This window comes from Gadus chalcogrammus, chromosome 15, assembly GCF_026213295.1.
Source record: "Gadus chalcogrammus isolate NIFS_2021 chromosome 15, NIFS_Gcha_1.0, whole genome shotgun sequence".
Lineage (NCBI taxonomy): Eukaryota > Metazoa > Chordata > Actinopteri > Gadiformes > Gadidae > Gadus > Gadus chalcogrammus.
The window spans coordinates 1,822,347-1,834,506 of NC_079426.1; the positions used below are offsets into that span (position 1 = coordinate 1,822,347).

Below are 12,160 nucleotides of genomic sequence, written 5' to 3' on the forward strand. Positions count from 1 at the left end.
CACTCAGTGGCCACGCTGTTGAACGCGGATTGGCTGTCATCACGCAAAATTCGTGTCAAAGTTGAAATTTGTCGCGCCACAAATCCTCGTGAACGCGCTCGCCTGTGCACGGCGAAAGTGTGGGGCGACAAATCAAAAAAATTTGCCCGATACGCGTTTATACGTTCACTTTGTATGGGATCTTGTCGTCCCGTTGCGTTTGGTCTGAACGCACTGGAGAAGTATCAAGACAGACAGCCAAAATTGACATTTTTATTCAGAAAATAACCGGTCCTTTTGCTTCCTATAAAAAGCATGTTTGTGACACTGGATATCGATATGGATACGTCATCTAGCCTGCATGTGGAGGGCCACATAAGGTAAGAAATTGGTTTACGTTGGTTCTGTTGCTGCTGGTTCTGTTTGCTCGTGAATCGTGATGACCTGGCCAAAGGTTACCCACGGTCCTAAGCGATTGTGATCTGATTCTGGTTGGTGCTCCAGCTAGTATGCATTGTATAGATTGCAGCTAGTAGCAGCTACACACGGTGCGATTGCTATGCCAATGTGGTTATAGTTGGTTTTGTCTGATTGAGATATGTGACGACTTGGAGCCTGGTAGGCCTATCCTGACATAAATATGTTCTCGCATAACCTGTGTGATTATCCTAAACTGAAGGGGATTTTATTTGCGGACAATTTTCTTATGATGTTGTAACGAGTGAAGTCTACATTGGTCCTTCGCAAGTGTTTACTGGTGGTCATGATTTGGCAGATGCAATTCTCCTCTGGGTGCTTGTATTTTTCTTCTTTTTTTTAATGCAGCATAACGTATGCTACCAGCAGCCCTTGCTCGTCTTCAAAAGGCTGATGCTCAGTACCTCGTTTCATTTCATACCCCCTTTATAGTCCGGCATTGTTTGTCTGGTAAACTTAGTTGATGTCAAGATAAGTGTTAAATTGCCAACACTGTTCTTTGTCCTGTGTGTATTATTAGGCCTACATATCCCGAGCCGAGGTGTTTCCAACGCCGTTTTTCAAAACAAGCTAAAACACAAACTGTGGTTTTCAAACTTTTATTGTTCGAATAGGATCTTCATAGGGCTGGCCCGAATGCCATTTTTCAGGCTTCGAATACTCGTTGGTTTTTCCGAGCGAATATTCGAATACTCGTTCCAGAAAAAACACCATTAAAAAACAACATTAATAATCCTTATATACTCCCTGGAACCGATTTTGACAGTATCTGCATATTTTGTTGAAGATTTAATAGCTTTTGAACGTTAATTAGTAGGCCTAAGTAGGTTGAAGTTCCTTCGTTTTTCCCCGTGAAAGCGAACAGCTGTTGCTCCGTTCCAAATCAGCTGTTCTCTGCCATCTCAGCCCTTACGGGAGCTTTTTAATTCATCCTGGAACGTGCATCTTTTCATTTGTACAATAAATCCATAACAAATACAGAATATTGATTGTCTTATGTGTCCATATTATATCCATTATATTGACCGGGTATTCCCAAGACGCTCAAGCTCTGCAGCAAGCCAGTCACAGTTGATTGGCGCGGCGCTGTACAGCGAACGTAAACAAACAACTAAGCTAAGGTTTTAAGTATTACTTTTCCTCCAGAGATCCCGCTAATGTTGTGTTATAAAGTAATGGGAAACAAGATATATATTCTTCATCCACCTCTCTCGCTTCTCTGCTTGGCGTCGCTGACGCTTATAGTTTGCCTCCCTCGCTCTGGTAAAGTCACGTACTGATTTAAGCTTCAAATACTAATTTTCCGAACGAATATTCGAATAATTTCAGCACCTGACAATACACTGTAGAGCATATTGTAATGCAGCGTTGAATGGATGAATAGCGTACCCAGGGTACCCAGCACTTTTCAGACCACACTCAAGCTTATGGTTATTGTCCCCACCACTTCTAAAAACAAACTGACGCCCTTGGGTAGGACTGTTGAAATCCAAAAATCTGATTACTTGATTCTAAATAGGCCTATTGCAGCTATTGCAGCTATTGACATATTGAAATTATTGAAACTAATTAATTACAAATTAGAGCATAATGATGACATAGGAATTAAAAATACATTTAATGCTAATTACATGTAGGATTTTAAGAAAATCTTGTTGATAATGATTTAAAGGAACTCTTATTTAAAAATAAGATAACCATTTAATTAAATTGAGTTAACTCTGAAACTAGAAACTAAATGTAACTTTAAATGAAACTTTAAAGGGTACCTCACTTGAAGAATTTCTTTGAATTTAATTGATATTTCTGACAAGAGATTTACAAGTGTTCCAATTGCATTTAACTGCAATTGTTGTTAATCAATCTATGTGTATGTAATGTAACTGTCTTCAGGTACCACTTTTCTATTTGTTTACTTTTCTACAAACTTATATAAACAAGCCGGCATTTAAAACTTATCTGATGGTCTGTTGTGTTATTTTGCTGTAATTACTGTGTTAACTTCTACTGCTCCCTACGTAACCTGGAGACTGGTCCTAATTCACTTTTATTTAACTACAGCTCGTAGTAAATGCTACATCTCCTGGTTGCCTTAAATGGGGTGCGAGTCGATGGTATCCTGTAAAACTTCAGCGTTTCGTTAGTCTTATTAAAACGGATTGTGCAACCAACCGCACAACATGACATGATTGCGGCTCTTGTAGCTCTCGCCTCTTTCTGCATGACATGCGCGTATCGGGGAGTGATGTAGACTGATAATCCCTCAGAGTCCTTGGTTGCTAAGCGACGTCAGCTTCTTTGGTGGACTATTAGCTCAGGAGGTAGAGCGGGTTGGCTGGTAACCTGAAGGTTGTTGGTTCGATCCCCGGCTCCTCCTAGCGTGTCGAGGTGTCGAGGTGTCCTTGAGCAAGGCACCTAACCCTGACTGTTAGCTCCCGACGAGCTGGCTGTCGCCTTGCATGGTTGACTCCGCCGTCGGTGCGTGAATGTGTGCGTGAATGTGAGGCAATATTGTAAAGCGCTTTGAGTGGCCAATGGTTAGAAAAGCGCTATATAAATGCAGTCCATTTACATTTACATTTATTTTTATTAGTTGATCAACACTACGAATGCTGGTAACAAATAAATTGTAAAAAGACACGGTGTAAATTTATTTGGCCATATGCTAAAGACGTGTCTAGTTCACCGTCATGAAGACTGTGTTCAGTAAAATAAATAGTGATGTTTTAATACATTTTATTGATTTCATAAAAATCAACAAGCCTCTCACTGTGTCGTTGTGTGTGCGTGTATCCGAGGTGCGTGCGTGCGTGCGCGGGGGATTCTTGATTTTCGAATATTATTCAAATACTTCTCAGCGAATATTGAATATTTTGCCAGAAATGCACATCCGTAGTACTTCTCATTTTACATAAGTGGAATGCCAGTGGAAAAACGGTAGGTGCCAGTATAAACTGGTAATTACCATTTTACATGAGTGTCCGGCTGTTTTCAAAAGCATCTGTCATTTCAAAAGCAACAACAAACAGATCACACATATCCTAACAACAGAACGGACAAGAGAAACATATAAATCCCTTTATTTACGGAGTGTGATATAGTGTCAATAAAGACCAAATATATATAGCTTTACATTTACGGCAATACTTGTCTTGAAATTATACGGAGGAGGCTGGGCGTGCTGGTGGGATTGTTGGTAAGGGAAGTTACCGTTCCTGAATGGCAGTAAGCGTTCCACCTGAACGGCACGTGCCGTTCCTGAACGGCATGTGCCATGGTATGTCAGTGGTCGCGGTGGCACATGCAGAAGGCCAATGAACGATCTCGGTGCTACTGCTCAATGGAGGGAAATTCATTATTTTCTGGTCCCAGTCTTTTTATGCCCTGGATTACACATATGTTGTTTGTGGATTTAAATTATAATTTTTGGGGGCATCCTGTTCCAGAACACCCGGAGATGAGGTTTTGACTCAGTTTCCAAATCGGATATGCAGAGAGTAATAGACAGATCAACAGGTTCCAGAATTTCCCACCGGGATAATGAAACTGTAGACTGCCTAGACAGGCAGTGTCCATTGCACACAAAACCTTTTAGAAACTGTTGCATTTCTTTGCCTACCGTGAATTATAGGGCAGTAATGAGCTATTTCTTCCTTCTCAGAGACCCACAAAGCATAAACAAAAGTGGAATTCCCTTGAAAACTGACATATCTGTTGCAGAAATAAAGATATACTGCATGTGGAACATTCTGCGACAGCTCAATATAAATACTTATATGTTTGTTCGATAATTGTTGATCGGCAAAACCTTTTTTAGAAGTTTATTTCTGAATATAATTTAACTTAGTACGTGATTTGACAATGTAAAAATAGCCTACATGTCCTTACATGACTTCATTCAGAAGTCAACTAGCAAGTCCACCTTTTGACTCTGTCAATGGTTTGAACTAGCTGTAATGATTGAATGATAAAAAAACTCCTTGTGCGGAGTTTTTGTATAACCACCTACGAAGTGAGAGGGACTTGTGTGTGCATGGTCAATGATTTAGTTTCTGTGACTTGACAAAAACAAGTGGCTAGAATTAGCAAAATGTACATGCAAAGAAACCCTTATTTTCTAGGACTCTGACAGCAGGAGAAAGTTTGAAGTGGTTACATTGAAAAGACATGCAAATAAATATTCGGACAACACAATCACAAGGAGAGATCCAAAGTTCTGTGCAGTACAGCAGAGCCGACAGAGAGAGTCCGGGCTGAGGGGGAGTCTCCCTGAACCTGACGGCTAAGGTACACTCCAAAGGTCAGCTAGAGAAAATAAAGAAATCACAGAAGCACACACACACACACACACACACACACACACACACACACACACACACACACACACACACACACACACACACACACACACACACACACACACACATTATGCAAAAGGCATTGTCTAGATGCACGCCACATTGTGCACGTGGCTGTATAATCAAGTAGGGACGGTTTGGACCAACCTTCCCCGAGCGGCAGGCTGAGAGAGCCAGAAGAGGAGCCTTGCTCTTAGCCCCAGTGTCCTGATCCACGCAGATCATCTGGCACCTTCCACATCGACCTCCAACCTTAGTGTTTAAGAAGCACATAAGCGCACTATGGAAGCCCTTGTTGTATTGGATTAATCTTTCGTGTTTTTCGTCATGTATCCCTGCAGCCCCACAACCAATCGATTCATTCCGTCATTCATTCATTAAATGCATCAGATGCGTCAGCTCACAAGAAATTGAGCGTTTCCGATGATCAGCTGTGACCAAGAATCCTCTTCGAATGGCTCCACTCCAGCAATGATCAAATTGGCTCGAAAGCGGCTGATGAGATCCTGTCTCTCGAGAGGCTGGCCGTCTTCCGAGGATTCCTGTCTGTTCGGCAAACATCGGACACAGAACGTGGAAGACGGCATATCCATTTCCATTTGTTGCTAATCTCAGAGCATTGAAAAACTTATTTTGTGTTAAAACCAAATTAACCTGCGAATCTGTTCCTGGATGAGGTCCACGCTGGCCTGGTTGATCAGGAGATATTGAGCTTCATTCACAAGGGAAAGCACAGCAGTGGAGGCTGCGGAAAGGGCAACAGCGTGCATTACCACAATTATTCGATGCAGTCCAGTCATTCCCATATTTCACTTTAGTACATCACAGCGATTTCAAAGAAATGGAATAAAATGAGCCACAACTGATTTTACATCAGTTCTCTTTATCAATACAAAACCATTTGTAAGTAAAACTAAATCAAAACTTAAAATGTAGTGGATCTGACACCAAGCTTTTGATAAGCTTTTTGTAGTTTTACCTGTGTTCAATCTTTTCTGCCCTCCTCGGATAGAATCAGGACTTTGTCGTATCAGACGGCAGGGCTGTCCCAGGAAGTCGGAGAGCCACGTCGCGGCTTCGTCCCCGGAGTCCACTGTCTCCACCCTGGAAGAGGAGAAGGTGAATATTGTGTCCCAGATTCTATGAGGATCATTTGGCCCTCAGAAGGGTTTTCCAGGGCACAACATGTACCTTCAGAACGTCATTATAGTCCCTTTACTTTGGACTTGTGTCAGAAAAGTATGGCAGAAAAGAGCAGTAAATACTGCACTTCTTTTGTAAATAATTCGGCTCTCTATTCTTCAGAGCAAATTTAGCAAACGGAAAGCTAAATTGCTTCAAATCAGTTGAAAGACTAATGCTGTGTGATGTTATGTCACAAATATTATATCAAATACCACAAATTTAGAAAAGGCCAACTAACCTGTCACCACAAACTTTGCTTTGACACACCCTTTGACTTGTCTTCAACGTAGCTGCACTTTTCAGCGGTACCGAAAGGTTCTCCATCCCTACAGGCAGAGTTCAATCACACAGCATTGAGGGACAGGAGCAGAGGCAGGGGTTTGTTTGTCAAACGTTTTCGTGTCGGGGTACGACCCCAGTGCACGCCCTGACCTGGTGCGCTCAGTGACAGCTGCCCCAGGGGGAGCTCGACCCGCGGTAGGATCTGGCACAAGCGCGGCTCCCTCTTCTGGCTCAGACAGACCCCGTGGCCGTTGACCACCATCCAGCTCCGGTCGAACAGCAGCCCGGAGGCTCCCAGCGGCCAGTCGCACACCTGGCAAACAAAAAAGGAAGAAAAGAAAGGATAGATGGTAGAAAATGGTTGAAACTCCATGCTGTTCGTGGCATTCCTATAATGAAACACATCCATCCTCGCTCTGATCCTGACAGGACGGGAGAAACATCATTTCGGGACTGGAGACTTGGCCGCAGCATCAGCCGTCGGTCGGTGCCGTAGCTCAGCGGTTGGTTAATGGAGCCAACAGCAGAAACTGCTGATAGATGCACGGTTATGATTGTACTGTTACAGCACATCAGTGTCTCGGATGGCAATGTTGGAGGCCCATCCTACATCCTGCACATAATATGATGTCACACATCGTAAAGCCTCTAAAGTACATCTGCCGACACTGCTCTAGCAGTGTATACGTTGTTGTCACAAAGGTCAGGATCCTATACGTGAAGGGTTATTACATGCTTAAAACCTAATTTATACATTGTCATCAGATGGGTCTCACTTTGGGTCAAAAGTGGGTGGGGCCAGCAGCGGATTGGATTAAGGAGGTGGCTCCATGTAGTAGGAGGGACGATTCATTGAGAATAAAGATTAGACGTCATTGATAACTTTCAATTATGTAGTGGTAAATCTTACCCTGGCAACGTGAAAATGCACTGCATGTATAACTTATACACACAACTAGTTTCATGTGTTGGCATTCTGTGAAAGATGTGGTGGACACAGACCTCAAATGCCGCACACGATTTGACAGGGTAGATGTAGATGTGGGTCAGTGTGTAGGGGTTCTTCGGGAGGGTCGTGTCTACAGCGCTACTGGGTCGTACACATCCCTCCAGTGATGGTTCTGCTGGTCTGCGCGTTTCAACTTCCTGCTCAATGCCGCCATTGGCCGACAGTTTAATTGAACGTTTCTGATGTGAGTTTCCACAAGGCCCGGTCTTTGATTGTCGTAGGTTTCCGAGCCTCACTCGGTCCACTCTGGGCGGCTTCTCGACAAAGCAGTCCACGACGAAGCTCAGGAAGGTCTGACAGTCGTCGAAGGTCGACATGTAGCCGAAGGAGACGCGCACGGAGCCTGTGGGCTTGCCGTCCACCAGGTCTATGCTGTCTCCACAGACATGGCCGGCCTGGCACGAGAAGAGAACACAATCACATCTACAACCATATTTGATTTTTTGAAAAATTGGACTTCCATTTCACCCGAAATCCTATTTTGTTTTTTCTCACCTTGAGATTGTTTTTCACCTCTTGATCGGTGATATCCAGGAAGTGCTGGCAGGCCCCGGTGTTGCAGAAGCATCCCGTGCGCAAATGTATGTTGTAAAGACTGGCCAGTTTATCCACCTGAAGTCAGTGTAAACATGAGCCCATTCGATTCTTAATTAGCATTGAGTATTCAAACATAATACCCATAATCCCCAAATGTAAACAAACAGACATCCGAATCCAGACAAATAATCAATGCTGCCAGCTAACCTCAATCAAACGACTTTATCAGACGTGTATATCGCAAAGCCACATCATGAGACGGCCGCAACTTTTGTGAGCATTAGAATGTTCGACATTGTGTTTGTGGTAATGGTCTTCGGGTCAATGTTTAGGAATGAATCTTTAAATATTCTGTCATTACGGGAAGACGGTGTTGTTTGAAACTGCCAGTGTTTCTCATGCGAGACATGGAAAAAACACGTTTTTATTAGCCTTTGTTTTGGTATGTTCACATTGTCTTGAGTCAACCTGATATTAAAAAAAATTATGCATTCTAGTGCAGAATACAAGCCCTATTGAATTCAAAACTTGTATTGTTGATATTAGTACGGCAACGGCATAACAGAATGTATTTTGCATTAATGATTTTATTTTGACAGGGGAAAAAATAAGAATGAAATGAACAAACTGCACCTGGGAGTAACCAATTATGTGTCCACGGCAGTCCAACAGGTTGAAGTTGAGGATAGCCCCCTGTGTGTCTGGACTGTCAAACTGGCCTTGGGTGTACATCTGAGCCACGGGGTGCCCGTTACCATGGCAAAGACTGGAGAGCAGCATGTGAGTGTAGCGTGCTAGGCCGAAGGCGTGCGGCTGGATGTGGTCCATTCCTCCTGAGGACAGCGGATACAGAGAAGGGGCTGTTTGAGTATCCTCGACGCTCGCTGATTATAAACACACACTTCAAGGCCTGTTTGTGTTTACTAATCCACTTCCCTCCTCCCATCTGTCTAGCTTCCTTCTTGCTACCTGTGATCCTCTGCAGGGCATCAAAGCTGTGGTTCAGGGCAATAATGTCCAAGAAAGAAACACTGCCGTCTTCAAACCTTTAGTTTGTCGAAATCAAAAAACGAATTATAATAAAATGTTAAAAATACGTTAATAAACACTTGAATGCATTCAAAGCAAATAAAAAGGGAAACGATGTTTCCATAGCTAAGAGCTACCCATATGGTGCAGCCGTGTGTGTGTGTGTGTGTGTGTGTGTGTGTGTGTGTGTGTGTGTGTGTGTGTGTGTGTGTGTGTGTGTGTGTGTGTGTGTGTGTGTGTGTGTGTGTGTGTGTTTACTTAATTCTCATCACCTGTCACAGACGTTCGCTGTGGGCACAAAGTAATCTTCCCCAGCCAGGTAGCCAGCTGCTGTCCCCCCGCCGAAATAGCACTTCTTCAGGCGGGCCGCGGCCTGGTTTCGCACCAGCAGCGCCCCCAGGCCCGTGGGGAAGCCAAACATCTTGTAGAAGGAGAGCGGGACAAAGTCGGCGGCGCAGCTCTGCAGGTCCAGCGGGGAGCATCCCACGTGCGCGGCGGCGTCCAGCAGGACGAACCAGCGGCCGCGGTGGTCGCACGCCGGGTAGAGGCGTCGGGCCCGGATGCCCCGCACATGACCCAGGGGGTACTTCCTGCCAGAGAAGTTGCTCTGTGCGGGGTAACAGAACAGGTGTGGCGTCTGACAGGCAGCGGGGCCGTCATGACCCCCCACGCCCTCCACTCCGGCCCTCGCGCGGCCCTCTACCTCGCTGGGGGACACCGGGATCGGGAGAGCCCCCTGCGCTGAGGCCGGGCCGCGGATGCCGACCACGGAGGTGTGATTGTCGGTCAGGTAGCAGAATAGACTGCCTGGCTCGGTGGCAGTTGGGGCGCTCCACGGAAAGGCCTCCGACACTAACTTCAGGCCCGCTGTGCTTCCGGAGGTGAAGATGACGGAGTATTCCTCAGGGGTGGTGTTGAAGTGCTGCAGTATCCTGTCAGGGGGGGGGGGGGGGGGCGTATCATGTGACTGTTTGCATAGTTAACCCAGTGCAAATGCAATGCAAACAAAGTTAGTGATCTGGTGAGCAGGTTGTAGTCCTACCTGTATCTGACACGGTCAACAGTGTCATGGGTTAATGTACTGCTGGGGTTGTGGCTGTGGGGGTTCCCTGTGTGGTAATTATGGTAAACATGTGAACACACATCAAAGAACAAGTAAATCTGAAATAGTGATTTGTGGGGGTATCTACTGGTAGCCACGTATTTTGGGTAACGTCATAGTTTCGCATGGGACAATATTTAATAACATAGTGTGGCATAAAGAGTACATGACTACAACTCAACTTTTCTTACCATATACGTTCTTTGAAATGTCGAGACAAAACTCCCTCACTGCTGATTCGGGATACAGAGTTGCGCCTGCGTGGTCCAGGTAGGTGACTCCTGCATGGAAACACCAGACAGACTTTAAACACGCAGAGTCCCCCAGCACACGCTCCACTTTACAGCACGCAAATTACCTTTAATCCTGGTAAACTCCTTTTTGATCACGTCTTCCAAGTTTTCCGAATAACCACTGGGACTGCAAATGTCCCTGAAAGTCTCAAGAGAGCAGAGATTTCTGAACTCCATTGCATACGTTATTGCCGCTTCGTAAGTTGAACTCCTTGTGTTTTGACAACCATTTGAGGAGAGTGTGTCGAGCCAACTCGGTCAGGTCAATGTCCACGTTGATGCAACGGCGGAACCTGGGTTTGACCAAGATCATGTCGAAACAGTTTTCCTCGCATGCCTTCTTAAATCAATGATGGCCAATAGGTTGCGTAAAGGGACAACTTTTAACATATGTAGCCTATGCCTCTACCCTGGGGTAGACCTCAACCGGCTGTGTTCCGTGTGCAGTGTATGTTGTGGATAAACACTATACACTACAACACTTAAACAAAATACGAGAGGTCGACAAGGACAAGGTTTCAGAGATGAAGACGTTATTATCACTTGAACAGAAGTAAACACAAAACCTGAGTTGGTTTGCAATGAGTTCCTGATCTGGCATCAGGCTACAGGTTATTTTCCCAAACGGTGTATCTTCCACCTACATGCACTGACGTATGGCTGACGGTGCACTACAATCACAACTCTTCATGCATCGCACTGTGACACCTCCGTGTCCCCCATCCCAGTTCCCCATTAATAAGCAATTCCTCTGAATTCTCAGTACATAACAGTGTAAAGGAGTTACATCTTAAACATTACAGTAATATCATATGGAGGGTGGTAAAATACTACGTGATCAAAATCAACTTTATTAATTAAACTGATTAAAAAGAGAGATAATAAACCATAATAAATAATGAACCACACGATGAGCCATGTATAATCAAAGAAAGATATGACTACACAGGCACAATGACAATCTACTAAGACAATAAGCATGCATTCCAACAATTGACAACTGTATGTGGTTGTGTAATACATTCATAAAGCTGGCAGTGTTTGACTCTAAGTGTAGTATTAACTAGTTAACTTTGACCTTTTCGTTAGTGTAGGCAAAGTGAGAGACAGACCGCAGGGGGCGCCTTTCTCTCTCCTTCGCTACCCGGGTACATCTCTGGATCAGCAAATGGCGTAAATGAGGGACACGGGAATGCCCCTCCGGGTGTAGTCCTTTGTTGACCTTTCCTTCCTAAGGGCCAGATAATGTCTCCTTTACCCATGTGGTAAATACATTAATTCAGCGTTTAACATTTAGCTTTAATTGTGACAATACTTAGTTAACCTTAACATATAACTGAACTGAAAGATAGACAGAGATAAAGATGTGTTAAGGAGCCCCTAACAAAGGATTGTAATAAAAGACAAATGGAATTCCCTTGGAATAGGGACCTGAGCTGCCTTTTCCTTGCCTTTTCCTCACTGGTTTAAAACATGTAGGCCAGATATGACTTGTACTTCTTCTAAAACTCAGTCATTTACTCCCATATGTACCGTAGGGATTGCCTACCATCGCCCGTCTGGAAGTGTATGAAAAAACAAAGGAGAGAATAGTAGCACAAGTCTTGCGGACCAGCTATGGAGCAATCATAATACTATGCTAACTAATTCCCCTCTTCACAATCGCCCAATCAACTCTGCATATTTTCAATTTCGAACACATACTTTCCAATTACTTATTTCTGATAAGCTATTCTCCACTAATGTAAGTGAGTGTTGATTTTAAGTTGTGGATGTCCTTTACAACTGCCTTTGTAACATTTATAATAACATAATTACTTTAAATTAACGGTGCCCCTCTGTGGGTAATCGATGTATTCTAATCCGGGTTTAAATATAATCCCAAATGGTGTAATCCTTTGTACAAAAA

The 12,160-nt window shown here is 44.1% G+C and overlaps 1 protein-coding gene across 3 annotated transcripts; it reads right to left on the minus strand.

The window, feature by feature from the left end:
* Positions 1–3,357: 3,357 nt before the first annotated feature.
* On the minus strand, positions 3,358–10,542 carry mocos (molybdenum cofactor sulfurase). 3 transcript variants are annotated; one of them, XM_056609429.1, is made up of 15 exons: positions 10,317–10,542; positions 10,150–10,239; positions 9,899–9,965; positions 9,129–9,788; positions 8,797–8,873; positions 8,461–8,660; positions 7,786–7,902; positions 7,527–7,685; positions 6,432–6,594; positions 6,238–6,325; positions 5,794–5,918; positions 5,469–5,559; positions 5,219–5,360; positions 4,962–5,066; positions 3,358–4,761 (listed from the first exon to the last, which is right to left on the minus strand). In XM_056609429.1, the coding sequence occupies exons 1-15, from the start codon at positions 10,426–10,428 to the stop codon at positions 4,651–4,653; spliced, it is 2,307 nt and encodes a 768-aa protein (XP_056465404.1). In that variant the 5' UTR covers positions 10,429–10,542; the 3' UTR covers positions 3,358–4,650. The 3 variants fall into 3 exon arrangements, with proteins under 3 accessions (XP_056465404.1, XP_056465403.1, XP_056465405.1); XM_056609428.1 differs by having other exon boundaries at positions 7,284–7,685; XM_056609430.1 differs by lacking the exons at positions 3,358–4,761; positions 4,962–5,066 and having other exon boundaries at positions 5,326–5,559; positions 7,284–7,685.
* Positions 10,543–12,160: the final 1,618 nt, after the last annotated feature.